The sequence below is a fragment of the Passer domesticus genome, chromosome 21 (assembly GCF_036417665.1).
Source record: "Passer domesticus isolate bPasDom1 chromosome 21, bPasDom1.hap1, whole genome shotgun sequence".
Classification (NCBI taxonomy): Eukaryota; Metazoa; Chordata; class Aves; order Passeriformes; family Passeridae; genus Passer; species Passer domesticus.
The window spans coordinates 180001-199964 of NC_087494.1; the positions used below are offsets into that span (position 1 = coordinate 180001).

The window sequence follows — 19964 nt, forward strand, 5'->3', positions numbered from 1 at the left end:
ACACGGGCACCCTGAGAGTCTGGCACCCCAACATCCAGCTGCACCCCTGCACCCCACCACCGTGGTACCCCGATAGCCCAGTACCCCAAAACCTGGCTGCACCTGTACCCCTACACCCTGGTACCCCAGTACCTCAGCTCCCCAGCACCCCTGCATCCTGGCACCCCAACACCCTGGCACCCCAACACCCACACACCCCAATACCCCACCTGCCTGGCACCCCAACACCTCAGCACCCTGGCATCCAATACCCTGACACCCCAGCACCCTGCTACCCCAACATTCCCAAGCCCGGGCACCCCAACACCCCAGCCCCCAACGCCCTGGCCCCCCAGCACCCCTAAACCCTGACCCGGGGCACCCTGGCACCTCATCACCCCCAGACCCTGGCACCCCGGCACCCCAGGGCAGGACCCGGCCTGCCGGACCAGTGCCACAGCGGGGGTGGCAGCCTGGCACTGTCCCCGAGTGCCACCCTCGGCTCGGGGACAGCGCAGCCTTTCAGAGCCCATCAGGGCGCGGGGTTTGGGGGGTCTCAGCCGAGGTTCCCCGGGAGGTGCCCGGGTTTTGGGGTGCCTTCCCCGCCATCAGCAGCTCTGGCATTTCCTGTTTTCCCGGGCGGTTTCCGGCACCCCGAGCCCTTCCCAGCCCTGGGGCACCGCCACATCCCCGGCTGAGGAGGGGACACTGAGGCACGAGGGGACAGTGAGGCAGGGAGGCGACAAACGGGGTCCCCACGACACCGGGGACCCCATCCCTCCCCTCCTCCCTGCCGGCCCCGGGTGGATTTTTTGGGATCCCCCCGTCCCCACCCTCGCCGGGAGGCGCTTTGGGGACACCGGGCAAGGGGACAACGCGTCCCGGCGGCGCGGCCACCCCAGGGCGGGGTCCCCTGGGTGCCACCCGCGCTCCGGGGGTGCTTTGGGGACTGTCCCCATCCCAGCCCGGCGCGGTGGCGCGGGGCCCGCCGGGTTTCCATGGAGACCGGCTGCTTTTCCCAATCCCCGTTTTTCCTGCGCTTTTCCGTGCCCGGGCTTCGGGAGGAGGTGAGAGCCTTTGGGGACGCTCCGAGGGGACACCCCGCGACATTCGGCACGGCCGGGGGTGTGCAGGACGCGCCGGCGGCTCCTCCCCGCAGCTGTCGGGGCCGGTTTTGGGAGCTGCCGCAGGAGAAATCCGATGCCGGGGCGGTGGCACGGCCGTGACCCGTGCCGCGGCCGGGCTGGGGACAGCCGGGGGCGCGGCCCGGGGCTCCGGGGCCGATCGGGATCTGCTGCCCGGGGATGTTGATCCCTTGCGGGCGTCCCCCCCGCAGATAAACTCTTCGGGAAGCGGCTGCTCCAGGCCGGGCGCTACATCATGTCCCACAAGGCCTGGATGAAAACAGTGCCCACGGAGAACTGCGACGTGCTCATGACATTCCCGGGTAGGGATGGGCCGGGAAACTGGGATCGGGGTGGGGTGGGCTCGGGAAAACCAGGATCGGGATGGGGTAGGACCGGGAAAACCGGGATAGGGGTGGGATGTGGCCCGGAAAACCGGGATCAGGATGGGGTGAGACCGGGAAAACCGAGATTGGGATGTGACTGGGAAAACTGTGATAGTGGTGGGGTGGGACTGGGAAAACCAGGATTGGAATGGGGCTGGGAAAATCTAGGATAGCCGGGGAAGGAGGGGGTGGTGATGGTGGGGAGAGCCAGGGAGGTGGCAGTGGGGATGGGGGATGTGGCACTGGGGATGAGGGATTGGGGTGGGATAGGGGATGTAGGGAGGGATTGAGGTTGTGGGATTGGGGTGGGAAGGGATGGGGAATGTGTGGATGGATGGGGACCGGGACAGGGACACCTGGCAGGATGGGGACAGGGATAGGGACACATAGTGGGATGGGAACCATAGGGATGGGTGAGGACCAGGATGAGGGACACGTGGCAGGATCAGGACTGGGATGAGGGACACCGGAGGGCTGGACACTGGGACAGGGACACGTGGCAGGATGGGGACAGGGATGAGGGACATGGGGATGGATGGGGACAGGGATGAGGGACAGAGGGAGGGCTGGGGACTGGGACAGGGACACGCGGCAGGATCAGGACAAGGGTGAGGGACATGGGGATGGATGGGGACAGGGATGAGGGACACAGGGATGGATGGGGACAGGGATGAGGGGCACGCAGCAGGATGGGCCCCGGGCTGGTGACACGGCAGGACACGCGCTGCTGTCCCCGCAGACAGCACGGATGACCACACGCTGCTGTGGCTGCTGAACCACATCCGCCTGGGCATCCCCGAGCTGATCGTGCAGGTGCGGCACCACCGGCACACGCGCGTCTACGCCTTCTTCGTCACCGCCACCTACGAGAGGTGCGTGCCCATCCCCTCTGTGTCCCCACCATGTCCCCAGCGTGTCCCCAGCATGTCCCCAACGCTGTCCCCACGCTGTGGCCGCAGTTTGCTGCGCGGGGCGGACGAGATGGGGCTGCGGAAGCCGGTGAAGGCGGAGTTTGGGGGCGGCATGCGCAGCTTCTCCTGCGACGAGGATTACATCTACGAGAACATTGAGAACGAGCTCGGTTTCTTCAGCTCCCAGGTGGGGACCAGCACGGGGGGTACGGGGTACGGGGTGTGGGATACAGGGTGTGGGGTGTGGAGTGTGGGAGGTACTGGGTGTGGGATATGGGATATGAGATTATGGGGATATTGTGCGTGGGATACCAAGATGTGGGGTACAGGGATGTGGGGTACAGGAATCCAGGGATATGGGGGTGTTGGGATATGGGGATCTGGGATATGGGGATCTGGGGAGGCTGGGTGAGGATCCAGCCACCCCCGGCGATGGGGACAGGGCCAGGGCCAGGGCCAGGAAGGGGACAGGGCCCGGGACAATGGCAGCGTGTCCCTGCAGGAGCGGCAGAGCATCATCCGCTACTGGCTGGAGAACCTGCGGGCCAAGCAGGGCGAGTCCCTGCACAACATCCACTTCCTGGAGGGACAGCCCATCAGTGAGTGTGACACCCGGTGACACTGCCACGGCACGCGGTGACACTGCCGAGGCGCGCGGTGACACTGCCATGGCACGCGATGGCACCTGGTGGCACTGCCCCTGTGGCACGGGGCTCCCACGTGCCACTGTCCCCATTGTCCCTGTGCCAGCCCTGCCACCCCAGGGCCACGCGGGGTGGCAGTGGGGACCCCAGGCTGTGTTCCCATTGTCCCTGACCCTGTCCCCACTGTCCCCATCCCTGGGGCCATGTGCTGCGCAGGGTTTGTAGGATCATGGTGGGCACAGAGCTGTCCCCGCTGTCCCCACTGTCCCCACTGTCCCCATTGTCCCCCCCCTACTCCCACCCATTCAGGGCCACACAGGGTGGCAGCGGGGACCCCGGGCCGTGTCCCTGTTGTCCCTGACACCATGTCCCCGGTGGCAGTCCCGGAGCTGGTGGCACGGGGGGTGATCCAGCAGCTGTTCCCGCTGCACGAGCAGAGGATCCTCAAGCGCCTGATGAAGTCCTGGGTGCAGGCGGTGTGCGAGGCGCAGCCCCTCGGTGAGCCCCGGGGCTTGTGGGGATTTGGGGTCACCCCAGAAGGGTTTTTGGGGTCCCACAGGGTTTAGGGTGACCCCAGAAGGGTTTTTGGGGTCCCAACCCCTCAGTGAGGCTTTGGGGTCACCCCCAAGGCGGTGTGCAAGGCGTAGCCCCTCGGTGAGCCCGGGGGCTTGTGGGGCTTTGGGGTCACCCCAGAAGGGTTTTGGGGGTCCCACAGGGTTTAGGGTGACCCCAGAAGGGTTTTTGGGGTCCCAACCCCTCAGTGAGGCTTTGGGGTCACCCCCAAGGCGGTGTGCAAGGCGTAGCCCCTCGGTGAGCCCGGGGGCTTGTGGGGCTTTGGGGTCACCCCAGAAGGGTTTTGGGGGTCCCATAGGGTTTGGGGTGACCCCAGAAAGGTTTTTGGTGTCCCAGCCCCTCGATGAGGTTTTGGAGTATTTTTGGGGTCCCAGAGGGTTTGGGATCCCAAAAGGGTTTTAGAGGTCCCATTTAGGGTGATCCCCGTGGGATTTTTGGGCTCCCAGCCCCTCGGTGATCTTTGGGGTGACCCCAGTGGGGTTCTTGGCTCCCGGCCTCGCTGATGTCCCCTGTGCCCCGCCCAGATGACATCTGTGACTATTTTGGGGTGAAGATCGCCATGTACTTCGCCTGGCTGGGCTTCTACACCTCGGCCATGGTGTACCCGGCTGTGTTCGGCTCCATCCTCTACACCTTCACCGACAGCGACCCGGTGAGCGCTGGGGTCGCTGCAGGGTCACTCTGGGGTCTTCCCAGCCTTCCGGGGGGTTGCCATCCCCTCTTGGGGTTCCCATCCTCCTGTGAGGGTTTCCAAACTCCTTTAAGGGTTTCCATCCCGTCCTGGGGTTTTCATTCCTCCTTGGGGTTTACCAGCTTTCCTTGAGGGTTTCCATCCTTCCTTGGGGTATTCCATCCCTTTCTGTAGGGTTTTCTATCCCTTTTTGTAGGGTTTTCTGTCCCTTTTTGTGGGGTTTTCTCTCCCTCCTTGTAGGGTTTTCCTTGTGGGGTTTTCCATGCCTCCTTGCGGGGCTTCCCCCCTTCCCTGACGGTTTCCCTCTCTTTTGCTCCCACTTTTCCCTATTCCCCCACCCCATCCATTCCCTCGGGGCTGGGGAACTCCCAACCCCACAGGGCTGGGTTTGGGGGCCATGGGGACAGGGAGGGGACCAACCCCGGTGCAGTTGGTGCCATCTGTCCCCCAGACCAGCCAGGACATCTCCTGTGTGGTCTTTGCCATCTTCAACGTCATCTGGGCCACGCTGTTCCTGGAGGAGTGGAAGCGCCGCGGCGCCGAGTTCGCCTACAAGTGGGGGACGCTGGACACGCCCGCCGAGTCCCTGGAGGAGCCCCGGCCCCAGTTCCGGGTCAGACACCGCCTCGGGGTCCCGTCCCTTCTGGGGTTCCATCCCTTGGGGTCCCATTCCCTGGGAAAGGTCCCGTCCCTTCTGGGGATCCCATTCCTTGGGGGTCCCATTCCTTGGGGGTCCTATCTCTTTGGGGGATCCCATCCCCTGGGAAAGGTCCCGTCCCTTCTGGGGATCCCATTCCTTGGGGGTCCCATTCCTTTTGGGAGATCGCATTCCTTGGGGGATCTCATTCCATGAGAGGGGCTCCATCCCCTGGGAAAGATCCTGTCCCTTCTGGGGACCCCACTCCTTGGGAGATCCCATTCCATGGGGGATCCCATACATTTTGGGGTATCCCATTCCTTGGGGGTCCCATCCCTTGGGAGGGGCCCCATCCCCTGGGAAAGGTCCCATCCCTTTTGGGGGATCCCATTCCTCGGGAAGGCCCCCAGATCCCATCCCGAGGGGGTTCAGCCACCAGCCCCAGGGTCCTGGGGGGCGTCCCTGGATCTGTGGGTGCCAGGGGCTGTGGGCTCCTTCGATCTGTGGGTTCCTGGATCTGTGGGGTCTCATGGGCTGTGGGGTCCCCAGATGTGTGGGGTGCCAGGATCTGTGTGTGCCATGGCCGTGGGGTGCTGTGGGGTGCCATGGGTCCCCGAGCTGTGTGTGCCACAGCTGTGGGGTGCTGTGGGGTGCCGTGGGTCCCCCAGCTGTGTGTGCCACGGCTGTGGGGTGCTGTGGGGTGCCGTGGGTCCCCGAGCTGTGTGTGCCACGGCCGTGCCCGCAGGGCACCAAGCGGATCAGCCCGGTGACCAGCGCCGAGGAGTTCTACTACCCGCCCTGGAAGCGCCTCCTGTTCCAGAGCCTCGTCAGCCTCCCCGTCTGCCTGGCCTGCCTCGCCCTCGTCTTCCTCCTCATGCTCGGCTGCTTCCAGCTCCAGGTGTGGCCCCGCTCTGGGGACAGTGACAGTGGCACTGTCCTGGGGACAGTGGCACTGCTCCTGGTCCTGGTGCTGCTGGAGGTCCTGATCCTGACCCTGATTGTCTCCCTGTCCCATCCCTGTTCCTGTCCCTGTCCCTGTCCCCGTCCCCTCCCTGTCCCCTCCCTGTCCCTGTCCCTACAGGAGCTGGTGCTCAGCATCCAGGAGCTGCCGCGTGTCCTTCGCTTCCTGCCCAAAATCATCCTGGCTGTCATTGTCACCGCCTGTGACGAGCTCTACAAGAAAGTGGCCTTGTGGCTCAATGACATGGGTGCGCTGGGGACCCTGCGGTGACCCTGAGGTGGCCCTGGGACCCCCGAGCCCCCCTGACCCCCCCTGTGCCCTGCAGAGAATTACCGGCTGCAGAGCGCCTACGAGAAACACCTCATCATCAAAATGGTCCTGGTGAGGGGACACGGGGACACAGGGGGACACTGGGGGACACTGGGACTGGGGGACACTGAGGGGACACAGAGGGGACACAGGGACTTGGGTGATATGGGAGATATGGGGAGACTGGGGGACACAGGGGACATGTGGGGGCTGGGGACACAGGGACACAGGGGGACTGGAGGGGGCCAGGATCAGGGACACGGGGGACTGGGAAGGATTGTAGAGGTCCTGGCAGCTCTTGCTGAGGGGACAGAGGGTACTGGGGGGGACTGGAGGGGTCCCAGTGGCTCTTGGTGAGGGACAGAGGGGACCAGAGAGGTCCAGGAGGGACAGAGGGGACTGAAGGGGTCCTGGCAGCTGCAGAGGAGACAGATGGGGCTGGAGGTGTCACAGAAGGGACACGGAGGGCAGCGGAAGGTCTCAGGCAGTGCTGAGGGAGGGGACACCAAGGTGACCAAGGTGCCACCCCCCTGTCACCGCCAGTTCCAGTTCGTCAACTCCTACCTGAGCCTTTTCTACATCGGATTCTACCTCAAGGACATGGAGCGCCTCAAGGAGGTGAGGGGACCCTGCCGGGGGCGCCGATGTCCCCAGCGTGTCCCCAACACCCACCCCCTCCACCACCACCGCATCCCTCTGGGTGTCCCCGCGTGTGTCCCCGCCCGGCGCGGCTCACGGCGTGTCTCTGTGTCCCTGTGTGCTCGTGGTGTCGCCGTGTTGTCCCTTTTGTGTCCCTTGTGTCCCTTCCGCAGCTCCTGCTCATCCTGTCCCTGTCGCAGAGCCTCGCGCGGCAGCTCCGGGAGGCTCTGCTCCCCTCCATCCTCCTCCACCTCCACCTGTCCCTCATCTTCCTCAGGCGCCTCCTGCGCTTTTGCTGGACCCTGGGAGTATCCAAAGTAGGAGCGCGGGGACACCCAGGGGACACCCAGGGGACACCCAGGGGACACAGGTGTCCCCAAGCCCCCCAGGGTGGCGGTGGCGCTGCTGCAGCCCCGCCCCATCGGGGTGTCAGCGATGGGCGGGGGTGACAGCGGAGGGGACACGGGGGGGGGGGGGGTGACAGGGAGGGACGGGGACCCCGGGAGGACACCACAAGGGGAGCAGGGACACTGTGGGGACATCAGGGACACCACCAGTTGAGCAGGAACACCACAAGAAGAGCAGGGACACTGAGGGGGACATCGGAGAGGAGCAGGGACAGCACGAGGACACCACAAGGGAAGCAGGGACACTGTGGGGACATCAGGAGCAGGGACACCACAAGGGGACATCAGGGACACCACAAGGGCAGCAGGAACCCCACAGGAGGAGCAGGGACCCCGCGGGGCCAGGCCATGGGGACATTCCCCAGCGATGTGTGTGTGTTGGGGGGTGACACCGTGGCCACCGTGTCCCTACAGATGCTGGCCACGCTGCTGATCACGCGGCAGTTCCTGCAGAACGTGCGGGAGGTGTCGCAGCCCCACCTGTACCAGCGGCTCCGCCGCGGCGAGCTCACGGTGCGCAGCGTGCGGCAGCTGCTCCGCGCCCTGCTCCGCCTGCTCGCCCCCCGCCCGCCCCCGCCCGCCCCTCCGGAGGGCAAGAAATGCCTCAACGGGGGCTGCGGGGTGCCCGAGGAGGAGGAGGAGGAGGAGGAGGAAGAGCGGCGCGGCTCGGACTCGGAGGAGGAGAGCGCGCTGGACTGCGGGCTGAAGCTGAAGAAGGTGAGCTTCATCGAGCGCGGCGAGCGGCGCCCCGAGCCCGCCGGCCCCGAGGACGAGCCCTTCCTGGAGGAGGGCAGCCCCACCATGGTGGAGAAGGGCATGGACCCCGCGGCCGTGTTCGAGCTCTGCGAGGAGGAGGAGGAGGCCGAAGCGCAGCCCGGCAGCCCCGGCAGGGCGGCGGAGCCGGCGGTGCTGGCGAGGAGGAGGAGGAGGGGAGGAGGAGGAGGGCGAGGAGGAAGGGAGGAAGCGCAACCGCGCCTCGTGGATTGACCCCCCCGAGGAGGATTACTCCACGCAGCTGACCCAGGCTGAGGTGGAGAGCTGCATGAAGAAGTACGAGGTGGGTGGCTTGTGTCCCCCTTGTCCCCTTGTCCCTGGACCTGCTGGGTTCCCCAAGGGCTTCCCGGGGTTCTCTGAGGTGTCCCCGTGGCCATCAGGATCCCCAAGGTGTCCCATGGGGTCCCTGAGGTGCCCCCGTGTCTGGTGGCCTCCCAAAGTGTCCCTTCCCGAGCTGTCCCATCCGGACCCACTCCTGGTGACCTGCCCGTGTCACTGCTATCCCCTCAGGACACCTTCCAGGACTACCAGGAGATGTTCATCCAGTTTGGCTACGTGGTGCTCTTCTCCTCGGCCTTCCCGCTGGCGGCCGCCTGCGCGCTGCTCAACAACGTGCTGGAGATCCGCAGCGACGCCTTCAAGCTCTGCAGCGGCCTGCAGAGACCCTTCGGGCAGCGCGTGGCCAGCATCGGCCACTGGCAGGTGGGACACGGGGACACGGGGACATGGGGACATGGGGACAGCATCGGCCACTGGCAGGTGGGACACGGGGACATGGGGACATGGGGACATGGGGACAGCATCGGCCACTGGCAGGTGGGACACGGGGACATGGGGACATGGGGACATGGGGACAGCATCGGCCACTGGCAGGTGGGACACGGGGACATGGGGACATGGGGACATGGGGACAGCATCGGCCACTGGCAGGTGGGACACGGGGACATGGGGATATGGGGACAGCATCGGCCACTGGCAGGTGGGACACAGGGACATGGGGACATGGGGACATGGGGACATGGGGACAGCATCGGCCACTGGCAGGTGGGACACGGGGACATGGGGACATGGGGACATGGGGACAGCATCGGCCACTGGCAGGTGGGACACGGGGACATGGGGACATGGGGACAGCATCGGCCACTGGCAGGTGGGACACGGGGACATGGGGACATGGGGACATGGGGACAGCATCGGCCACTGGCAGGTGGGACATGGGGACATGGGGACAGAGGGGACACGGGGACAGAGGGGACACTGGGAACATGGGGACATGGAGACACTGGCAGGTGGGGCATGGGGACAGCGGAGACAGAGGGGACAGCAGGGAGAGTGGGGACAGAGGGGACAACAGGGACACTGGGGACAGTGGGGACAGCAGGAGATCGGGGCTCTTTGTCCCCACTCGGTGGCACAGAAATGACGTTCTCAGAGAAGTTGCTCACAGGCTTCTCGTCTTTGACCTGAAAAGCCATTCAGGAATTTAATCTTTAAGAACTGACAATTGTTAAACCACTAAAAAAGGTTAACGAGAAAAGCTTCGCTCCCTAAATAAGCTAAAAAAATTTTTTTTAAAGAATAAAAGAACTGAAAATTTAAACTTTATTTCATTATCAATTAAAAATATTAGAAATTTATTAAATATAATTATTTAATATAGTATAATTATGTATTATTATTATTAATTACTATTATAAAATATTATCAATCACTATTATTTACTGTTATTATAATCATTATTAATAATAACTAGTATAACCATTATTAATAACTATTTGATAATAGTTATTAAATATTGTTAACTATTTTTAAATACTATTATTAACTATTACAATTAGATATTACTATTAAATTTTCTTTAATTCTAATCACACTTAATTACCACTAAACCTTTTTCCTTCACGCCCTTTTAAAACTTTAAACCTCCTCCACCTTCCCACCTCCCAACCCAAAAATCAACCGACACATTCCCATAACCACACTGACCATTCACCACCACGCTAATTAACAAATTAACCGAAACCCCCCTCGAATGAACGCCCCAAACGTGTGGTGCAGAAGGTGATGGAGGCCATGGGCGTGGTGGCCATCGTGGTGAACTGCTTCCTGATCGCGCAGTGCGGGCAGCTGCAGCGCCTCTTCCCGGGGCTCAGCCCCGAGGCCGCCATCGTCTCCGTCGTGGTGCTCGAGGTACCGGGGCAGCGGGCTTGGGGTCCCCTGGGGGCAGCTCCGGGGCTGGGGACACCCCAGGGTCACCCTGCTGGGGTTTGGGGTCCTCCCAGGGTCACCCCGCTGGGGTTTGGGTGCTCCAGGGTCACCCTGCTGGGGTTTGGGGTCACCCTGCTAGGGTTTGGGGTGCCCCCGGGGCAACCCTGCTGGGGTTTGGGGTCACCCTGCTAGGGTTTGGGGTCACCCAGGGTCACCCTGCTGGGGTTTGGGGTCACCCTGCTAGGGTTTGGGGTGCCCCCGGGGCAACCCTGCTGGGGTTTGGGGTCACCCTGCTAGGGTTTGGGGTCACCCTGCTGGGGTTTGGGGTCACCCAGGGTCACCCTGCTGGGGTTTGGGGTCCCCCCAGAGTCACCTCTGGGTTTGGGGTACCCCAGGGTCACCCTGCTGGGGTTTGGGGTGCCCAGGTTGGGTCACGGATTGCGGGGTGGTGATGGCTGCGGGTGGGGATGGCCGGGGGAGTTCTGGGCTGGATGGGCCACGAATCCCTGGGTACTCCCAGCTCTGGGTATTCAAATCCCTGGGTATTTACAGACTTGGGTACTCACAGCCCTGGGTACTCAAATCTCTGAGTACTACCAGAGTAGCAGGCCAGTACTACTACCCATGAGTACTCACAGCGCTGGGTACTCACAGCTCTGGGTATGAAATCCCTGGGTATTTACACCTCTGGGTACTCACAGCTTTGGGTACTGAAATCCCTGGACAATTAATTCATTAATTCCCTGGACACTGGGCCAGATTTTGGGATGGAAGGGGCAGATTTTGGGATGGAAGGGGCAGATTTTGGGATGGAAGAGGCAGATTTTGGGGTGGAAAGGCTGGATTTTGGGATGGAAGGACAGGATTTCAGGAATGCTGGGAATGCTGAGGCGTGTCCCCATGTCCCCGTGTCCCCAGCACTTCGCCCTGCTCCTCAAGTACGTCATCCAGGTGGCCATTCCCGACATTCCTGCCTGGGTGGCTGAGGAGATGGCCAAGCTGGAGTACCAGCGCCGCGAGGCCTTCAAGGTGGGTCCTGCCGGGGTGGCGTCCCCAGCGTGTCCCCAAGGGTCCCCAAAGTGTTCCCAGCATCACTGGGTTCCCCAAGGTGTCCCCATGCCCACTGGCCCTCCTGGGGTGTCCCTAAGCCCAGTGTCCCCTGAATGTGCCCCTCGATGTGTCCCTGATGTTCCCTAGATGTGCCCCCTGTTGTGTCCCCATGCCCCGTGTCCCCTCGATGTGTCCCCCATCTCTGTCCCCTCAATATCCCCTGGTTGTGTCCCCCGGCCACGCCCCACGCCCGGTGTCCCCTCGATGTCCCCGTGGCTGTCCCCAGAAGCACGAGCGGCAGGCCCAGCACCACTTCCAGCAGCAGCAGCGCCGCAAGCGCGAGGAAGAGGAGCGGCAGCGCCACGCCGAGCTCCAGGCGCGCCGCGACCGCGACCCCGCCCGCGACGAGGCCACCAAGGCCGAGGCCACCGGGCAGGACCCGGCGCACGACAAGGGCCAGGCCAAGGGGAAAAGCTCCGGCGGCTCCTCCGCGCACGGCCCCGACAAACCCAAGCGGCCGAGCTCGCTGCTGGCCACCAACAACGTGATGAAGCTGAAGCAGATCATCCCCCTGCAGGGCAAATTCCTGTCCGGGGGCACGGGCGCGGCTGGCACCGCCACCGCCAGGTCGCCGCAGTCGCCCACGGGCAGCGAGAACAAACTGCCGGGATTCCTGAGCTTCAAATTCCTCAAATCGCCCGAGACTAAGCGGGACGCGGGCACCGAGAAGGTGCAGTCGCCCACCAAGCCCTTCAACCCCGGCAAGCTCTTTAATTTCGGCAAGTCCGAAGGGCTCGGTGCCAACGGGGGAGCGGCCGGAGCGTCCCCGCAGCCCCGGGCGGGGCCCTCGGCGGACGCGGGGCCCGGGAAGGCACACCTCAACGAGGAAGGGGCGCGGGAGGAAGCGGAGAACCGGGCGGAGGAGGAGGGCGGCGGTGCCCGGCTCTGACCGGGGGCTCCGGGGGGGCGGGAGGAGCCGGGCGGGGGAGGAGAGCGGCGGTGCCCGGTTCTGAGCGGGGATCCGGGAGCACGGGGAGCCAGAGAACCGGGCGGAGGAGGAGGAGGGCGGCGGTGCCCGGTTCTGAGCGGGGCTCCCCCGGTTCCGGCGGTTCCGGGAGCCGCCGGGTCCCTGCTGCGCGTGGCCGTGGCCGTCGGGAGCCTCTCGCCGCCGCTCGCCCGCGGGGCGGGCCCGGGGGCCGCCAGCGCCGCGCTCCGCTCCGCTGCTCTGTGCTGTGTCCCCCCGTGTCCCCCCGGTCCCCCGGGATGTGTCCCCTCGTGTCCCCCCGGTCCCCCGGGCTGTGTCCCCCCGGGTCCCCCCGGCCCCGCCGCGCGGAGCCGCCGCCACCGCCCCGGGAGCCGCGGGGGGACGGCGGGGGAGGCCTGAGAGCGGCGGAACCGCGGGAGCGGCACGGCGCGGGTTATCCCGGTGCGGCCGGAGCATCCCGCAACTTCCCAGGCGCACCGGAGGGAGTTATCCCGGTTTTCCACGGGCAGCGGGAGCAGTTGTCCCGGTTTTTGGAGCATCCCGGTTTCCGGAGCATCCCGGTTTCCACGGGCACCGGGGGCAGTTATCCCGGCTTTTGGAGCATCCCGGTTTTCCATGGGCACCGGGAGCAGTTATCCCGGTTTTTGGAGCATCCCGGTTTTCCACGGGCACCGGGAGCAGTTATCCCGGTTTTTGGAGCATCCCAAACTCTCCCACAGTCCCGGTTTCCCCCAGAGACGCCGCGCTCCAGCCTTTGGATCCTCCGGGAGCCGCATCCCGCTCCGGGAATTCCCGGGACGAGCCCGATTCAGCCGTGCCTCAACCCTGCTCCGCCCGCTCCCCCCGCCTGGATCCCGGATCCCAAATCCCGGAGATCCTTCCCGGGAGTTTTCCAGCCGTGCATGGGCAGCGTTTCTTGCACTAAATCCCAGCCCCGATCCCGCCGCCGGTGCCGCTTCTCCCAAATCCCAGCGGGACATTCCCGGCTCCAGCTCCGAATTCCCTGGAATTCTGTCGCAATAAGGGGCGGGACAAGGAGGGGACGCGGGGAGGGACAATGGGGGAGGGGGTGGGAGCCGCTTCGCTGCTGCCGCGGGAAGGAATTCCGGGATTCCCTGGATCGGCTTTTCCAGCGGGATCCATGCTGGGAATGCGCTCCCTCCTTTCCCTGCTTCGCTTCGCGGGGTTGGTGGCACTTGGGGACATCCATTCCCAAAGGGAAAAATCGGGGAAAAGAGGGAAAAGCTGGGAAAAGGGAGGGGGGGTGGTCCCGAGTCCCCTCCTGTTCCTCTTCCCAAAAATCAGGTTGGAATTTTCTTGGGGGGTTTTTTCCCCCCCCTCCTCTTTCGAAGACTCCATGGAGTTTTGAAGAATGCATGGAATTTCAAAGAATCCATGGAATTTTGGGGTTTGGGGTTTTTTTTGGGATCCCAAATCGAAGCCATTTTCCAGAGCAATAAGTGCAGGAAAATCTGGGATTCCCGAGGGAAAGGCTCCGCGTTCCTGCTCCAGGGTAGGAAAATCCCAGTGGAATCAGGGAGGGAAATTTGGGAATGTGGGAATTGGAGAAGGGAAATTTGGGAATTGGGGATGGAGTTTGGGAATTGGGGACAGATTTTGGGATGGGAGATTGAGATTTGGGATGGAGTTTGGGAATTCAGGGCAGAGCTTTGGAAATTGGGGATGGAGATTTGGGAATGTGGATGGAGGAGGATCCCAATCCCCCCACCTGGCCTGGAATATCCCAGAGATCTTGGGGCTGATCCCGGGAAAAGGGAGCCCTGGGAACCTTGGGAATTCCAGGAAACTGAGACCCCAAAATTCCAGGAAGCTCCGGGTGGGTCCTCCTCCTGCCCTCATCCCATGGGATTTTCCCAAAAACCCCGGGAATGGCTTTGATCCCATTTCCCTCTGGAACACAGAATTCCCAGAGGGAAAAGCCCCAAATCCGGGGAATTTTCATCCCTTTCCCAAAAAAAAAACCAACAAAAAAATCTCTGGAATTTCGGAGGAGGGGGAAATTCGGGAATGGTTTTTCCTTTGATTTTTTTTCCTTGGAGTGGGAATTCCAGGAAAGGAAGGAAGGGGGGGGGTGGGTAATTTATTTCTTTTTAATTTATTTTTGTAAAATCCGCAATAAAAAAGAAATTTATTTCGACAGCTCATTTGCAGCTCATTTGCATATTTGAATATTCGAATTCGGTTCCAGGATCCAGAGCAGCATTCCCAGCCTCTGGAAAAAGGGGAACCAGATATTCTCAGGAGGGAAAAACCCGATTAAATCCTCAAAATTCCATCAATTTCTTGTTGATACAAATGTGGAATTGTTGGAAAAGAAATTCCCACAGAAGAATTCTGGTGAATATACAGGATTTTAGCAGGAATTTTAGGAAAATTCAGGATTTTCCAGCTCTGTGATCCTGGATTTTGGGTGGAAATGGAAGGATTTGAAGGGAAAATCCTGGAGCTGAGCATGACGGAGCTTCCCAGGATTTGGGAATGGCCAAAATTGGGTGGAAAATTCCCAAGAAATTCAGGATTGAGCTCTGGGAATTGCAGGAATTCTGAGAATTCCAAGCCCTGTGGGTGTTTGGGGGCAGAAACTGGGCCAAAAAACCCCAGGAAAATCCTGGGATTTGGGAATTCCAGGTTGGAAGGCACCAGGAAGTGGTAGGAGAGGATTTTTCCAGGAATTTTCCAGAAGACTTCCTGAATGGGATCAAGGGAAGGGGAGGAAGAGCTCCTGGAATTGCAGGGAAAGCTGGGAATGACCTGGAGGAGAGGGGGAAGGGGGATCCCAAATGCAGGGATGGGAGGAGAACCCCAAATCCAGGGATTTTGGGAATTTGGGATGGGATGAGGACAGGACTCACTGCAGGGATCCCAAAGAAATCCATGGATGAGAATCCCAAATTCAGAGATCCCAAATCCAGGAAGGGGATGAGAACCCCAAATCCAAGGATCCCAAATCCCAACGGGATCTGGACCTTCCGGCCAATCCCAACCTTTTCCCCCGGAATTCCCCATCCCTGTTTTTCCCAGGATAAATCCTCATTCCCGAGGCTCCCACCCCCCTTTTCCTAGGGGAAAAAAAGTGGGAATTCCAGCAGGAAGTGCCAACTCTTTAATGGAACAACATTCCCCAGCCTCGGGAACCCCGGGATCCGCCCTCCTCTCCTGGAAACCCCGGAATTCCTCCCGGAGAGTCCTCAAATCCGGCTCCTCCCGCAGTTCTCCAGCTGGAAATCCCAAACCCAACCAAAATCCCGGGAATTCCGCTTGTCCTTCCCCCCACCCCCACCCCCCCAACACCGCATTCCAGGAATTCCAAAGTGGCTTCCATAAAAAAACCAACCAAACAAAACAAAACAAACAAAAAAAAAAAAAAATTGGGAAAAACGGAGGCAGAGCCAAAGTTCTGGATTGAATTCCAGTCCCAAATTCCGGGAATTCTGACCGGAGCCGTGTCCTGCTCCTGCTCCTCCCGAGCTCCTGGGGGAGTTTCGGCCCTTCCCAGCCCGGAATTCCGAAGGTGGATCTGGGATTTTCCGGGAAAAGGGCGGCAGGAACCCTCCCAGAGCCAGGGAATCGATTCTGGGAATCTCCTGGAAAAATCCCTGCGGGTTTCCCAGCAAGGGGAGGGAGAAGGGCCCGAATTCCGGGATTCCTGCAGGAGTCAGCTCCTCATGGAAAAGCAGCTGGAATTTTGGGATCATCTCGTCCTTTCCCGAGGTTCTCCACGGATCCTGAGCCTCTGGATGGTCCTGGAAAGGCGGCTGGGAATTGTCTCAATCCCGAGGATTTGGGGAGAGGGGGATGGGCTCTGCATTCCTGGAATTCCATCCTGGATTCTTCCAGCTTGGATTCCTGAAATTCCATCCTGGATTCTGGAATTCCAGCCTGGATTCTCAAATTCCATCCTGGATTCTTCCAGCCCAGATCCCAAATCCCATCATGGATTCCCAAATTGCAGGCAGGCTTCTCTCAGATCCGGGGCCGCTCCCAGTCCTGGGAATTCTGAGCGATCCCTCGGAGAGGATCCAGTGATTCCCAGGAAAAAATCGGGATTTAAGGATCAAAGCTCCCGGATTTTCCAAAGGGAGGTGGAAAAAATGCCGTGGATCCAGCCCCAAAAAAATCCCGGGATCCAAATTCCCAGGGATTGGCTCCAGCCATGATCGGAGCCCGGGAAGGGGTTGGGAATTTTCTGGAAAAATGGGAAAGGCCTCAAAAACGGGAAAGGTTGGGAATATCCAAAGGATTCCTGGGAATTTCTCAAGGGGGAAGTGAAGGGGAAAAAAATCCTGGAATTTTGCAGGGAGGGGATGTGGGGAATCCTGGGAAAAGGTGAGTTTTGGGAAGGGAGGAGATCCCAGAAAAAGTGGATTTTTGGGAATGAGGAATTCTGGAGTATCACAGGGAGGAGACCCCAAGAATCCCCCAAAAAAAGTGGAATTTTAAAAAAGAGTTGTTCTGGAATTTCACAAGGAGCAGATCCAAGGAATCCCAGGAAAAAGGGGATTTTGGGAAGGGAATAGATCCCAGGAGAAGTGGATTTTTGGGAATGAGCTCTTCTGGGAGACGTCAGGAGCAAATCCCAGGAACCTCAGGAAAAAGGGGGATTTTGGGAATTAGGAATTCTGGGATATCCCAGGAAAAAGGGGGAATTTTGGGAATTAGGAATTCTGGGATATCCCAGGAAAAAGGGGGAATTTTGGGAATTAGGGCCCCTAAGGACAAACAATCCTTCCTCTCCATAAAAACCCCATAAATACAAACCAAAAACCGGGCACGAGGCAAATCCCAAATAAATAGGGCGGATCCTGGGAATTCCCAGCGGGTCGGGGCGGGGGGGGGCGTGGGCGGTGAACAAAGCGGGAAGAGCCTTGGGAATTCCCGAATCCCAGGATTTTAAGTGTCCTCGGTCATGTCCTGGCTGCCGGTCCGGGCGATCTTGCGCGGCGGCGCCGAGTTCTCGCCCTCCAGCTCGGCCTGCTCCTGCTCGCGCTTCTTGGCCGCATTCTGCAACGATGCCAGGGGTGCCAGGGGTGCCAGGGGCAATTCCAGGGGGATTTCGGGGAATCTTAGGGAGTTCCAGGGGGATTTCAGCGGGCTCCAGGGGATGTTAGGGAGTTCCAGGGGCAATTCCAGGGGATTTCAGGGAATTCCAGGGGCAATTCCAGGGGATTTCCGGGAGTTCCAGGGGCAATTCAGGGGGCTCCAGGGGATTTCCAGGGAATTCCAGGGGCAATTCTAGGGCAGGCTCCCAGCACAGGGACCCCTCGTGTTCCCACATGCTGGGATTCCCAAATCCCCGGATTCCCAAACCCCAGCATTTCCAATCCCAGCATTCCTACACCCCAGCATTCCCAAACTCCCCACCACAACCTCCCCTCAATCCCAATTTTCCCTCATTCCCGAGGCAGAACCACCCCAGGATTTCCTGCTTGGAATTCCCACGTTCAACCATTCCTACAGGAATGATTCCTGGAATGAACCAATCCCAAATTCCCAGAAAAAACTGGGAGTTTTGGGTCCCAAATGTCACCTTTTTGTCCCACTGCTGGTGGAGGTAGCGCAGGAGGATGTTTGTCTTCTCTGTCACAATTACTGGGGAAAATCCAAGGAAAAACAGGGAAAAGATTCCAGGTTTTAGGAGGATTCCAACAGGTAAGGAGGGAAGAAAAATTGGGAATTGTTGGGGGAAAAATTGGGATAAAGAAGTGGAAAATGGGAATAAATAAAGGGGGAATACTGGGAATTAATAAAGGGAAAATTGGGAATAAATGAGGGAGAAATTGGGAATAAATAAGGGTGACATTTGGGATAAAAGAAGGGAAAGTTGGGAATAAGTAAAGGGGAAATTGGGAATAAACAGAGGGAAAACTGGGAGTAAATAAAGGGAAAATTGTGAATAAAGAAAGGGAAAAAGCTGGAAATAAAAAAAGGCAGAAATTTGGGATAAATAAGGGGCAAAGTTGGTATAAAAGAGGGGGAGTGTTGGGAATAAATAAAGGAGAAATTTGGACTAAAAGGAGGGAAAATCTGGAATAAAAAAGGGGGAAATTTGGGATAAATAAGGGGAAATTTGAGAATAAAGAGAGGGGGAAGTTGGGAATTACTAAAGGAAAAAATGGGAATTAAAAGGGGGGAAAATTGGGAATAAAAAGGGGGAGGCTGGGACTGGGATCTCCCCGGTGAGGCCGATAAAAAATGGGATTTTCCTGGGAGAACTCACTCTGTTCCGAGGGGAATTCTCTGGTGGGCAAATACACCGAGGGCCGGCGGTTCTGGAACGGGAACGAGAGAGAATCGGGGGTGGGACTGGGAACAGGGGGATTGGGAATGCTGGGGTTGGGAATGCTGGGATCGGGGAATGCTGGGATCGGGAATGCTGGGATCGGGGAATGCTGGGATTCAGGAATTCCAGGATTTGGGAATTCCGGGATTCGGGAATTCCGGGATTCGGGAATTCCAGGATTGGGGAACTCCAGGATTGGGGAACTCCTCTGGGATTGGGGAATTCCAGGACTGGGGAATGCCAGGACTAGGGAACTCCTCTGGGATTGGGGAATGCCAGGACTGGGGAACTCCAGGAGCGGGGATGGCCCCGGAGCACTCACGGAGGCCTTGCAGACGGAATCCGCATGGAACCTGCTGAAGTTGCTCTTGTTGTACACTGGGAGACCCTTCAGGAAATCTGCCTGCAGAGCCACAGTTCCCAAAATCCCCTCAGGGAACGGGCAGGGACAGCCCCGGGAGCGCAGGCACACCCCAGAGATCACTGCCCGCCCCAGACTCCAGGCACTGAGGGGAAATTCCCGGGATTTGGGCAGCTCCAAGCTTTCCTTTCCCAGATAAAATTCCCAGCGTGATCCCAAGGCTGGGACCCCTAAGCGCCCCCCCATAAAACAAATGGTTCAGTCCCATTTTAGGGGATCCCCTCATGTCAGGGTGTCCCCGGTAACACAAATGGCTCAGTCCCCCTCAGGGTGTCCCCCAGCCACACCGGGGTGCTCCAACCTCACGCCGAGCCCAATCCCCGCCCTGGGGCTCCCCAAATCCCCCAAACCCCGCCGGGGTCCCCCCAAACGTCCCAAACTTCTTCCTAGGACTCCCCTCACCCCAAACCCCGCCCTGGGGCTCCCCCTCACCCCCAAATCCGCCGCACCCCGCCCGGGGCTCCCCTCACGGCCGGCGCGGAGGGAGGAACCCTCTCACACCCCTCAGCCCCGCCACCCCCGCCCAGGCCGCGGCGGGCGCGGGCCCTACAGGCCGGAAGCGGCCGCGGTGCCGCCCCTGCGGTACCGGGAAGGCCGCGGGCGGCGCGGCGGGGCCCGGGAGGCGCGGGCGGGCCGCCGGGGCCGGCGCGGGGCCGCCGCTGCGGCGGGGGCTCACGTACCATCTTCGCCGCCACCAGCCGGGAGGAGCCGCCCCGGCCCGCCCACTGTCATGGCCGCCCGCCTCGTGCGCGCCCATTGGTCCGCGCCGCGGAGCACTGCGCTCCTATTGGGCGCCGCGCCCGTCAATCATGGGCGGGAAGGCTGGGTTGAGGCAGGAAGTGCCCGCGCGGAAGGGCGGGAGCAGCGCGGGAGGACCCGGATGGAGCGCGGCGCGGGGCATGCTGGGAACTGTAGTTTGCGCGGCGAGTCCGCTCATCAATTAAGGGGCCGCTCATTAAGCTCA

At 60.7% G+C, this 19964-nt stretch overlaps 2 protein-coding genes across 2 annotated transcripts in view; one reads left to right on the top strand and one right to left on the bottom strand.

The window, feature by feature from the left end:
• Positions 1-13848, top strand: part of ANO8 (anoctamin 8) — a 15193-nt gene extending 1345 nt beyond the window's left edge. Inside the window, 18 exon segments of the mRNA XM_064396748.1 lie at positions 1316-1426; positions 2229-2361; positions 2449-2587; positions 2903-2999; positions 3426-3542; positions 4142-4269; positions 4760-4921; positions 5691-5843; positions 6027-6153; positions 6232-6287; positions 6759-6833; positions 7028-7171; positions 7676-8191; positions 8193-8318; positions 8546-8737; positions 10094-10225; positions 11162-11272; positions 11580-13848. Of these exon segments, the coding sequence (XP_064252818.1) occupies positions 1316-1426; positions 2229-2361; positions 2449-2587; positions 2903-2999; positions 3426-3542; positions 4142-4269; positions 4760-4921; positions 5691-5843; positions 6027-6153; positions 6232-6287; positions 6759-6833; positions 7028-7171; positions 7676-8191; positions 8193-8318; positions 8546-8737; positions 10094-10225; positions 11162-11272; positions 11580-12242 (3182 nt within the window). The 3' untranslated portion in view covers positions 12243-13848.
• A 99-nt stretch (positions 13849-13947) lies between these two features.
• DDA1 (DET1 and DDB1 associated 1) lies at positions 13948-19800 on the bottom strand. Its single transcript, XM_064396747.1, has 5 exons — positions 19681-19800; positions 18902-18982; positions 18517-18568; positions 17827-17888; positions 13948-17300 (listed from the first exon to the last, which is right to left on the bottom strand). Exons 1-5 carry the CDS (start codon positions 19681-19683, stop codon positions 17190-17192), a joined length of 309 nt encoding a protein of 102 aa, XP_064252817.1. The 5' UTR covers positions 19684-19800; the 3' UTR covers positions 13948-17189.
• Positions 19801-19964: the final 164 nt, after the last annotated feature.

Bases quoted from the DNA above. Each gene is read 5' to 3' on its own strand.
- DDA1 (XM_064396747.1), bottom strand. The intron at 18,569-18,901 runs GTGAGTGCTCCG...TTCCCGTTCCAG, and splicing joins ATTCCGTCTGCAAGGCCTCC to AACCGCCGGCCCTCGGTGTA. The intron at 17,301-17,826 runs GTGACATTTGGG...GCATCGTTGCAG, and splicing joins ACCAGCAGTGGGACAAAAAG to AATGCGGCCAAGAAGCGCGA.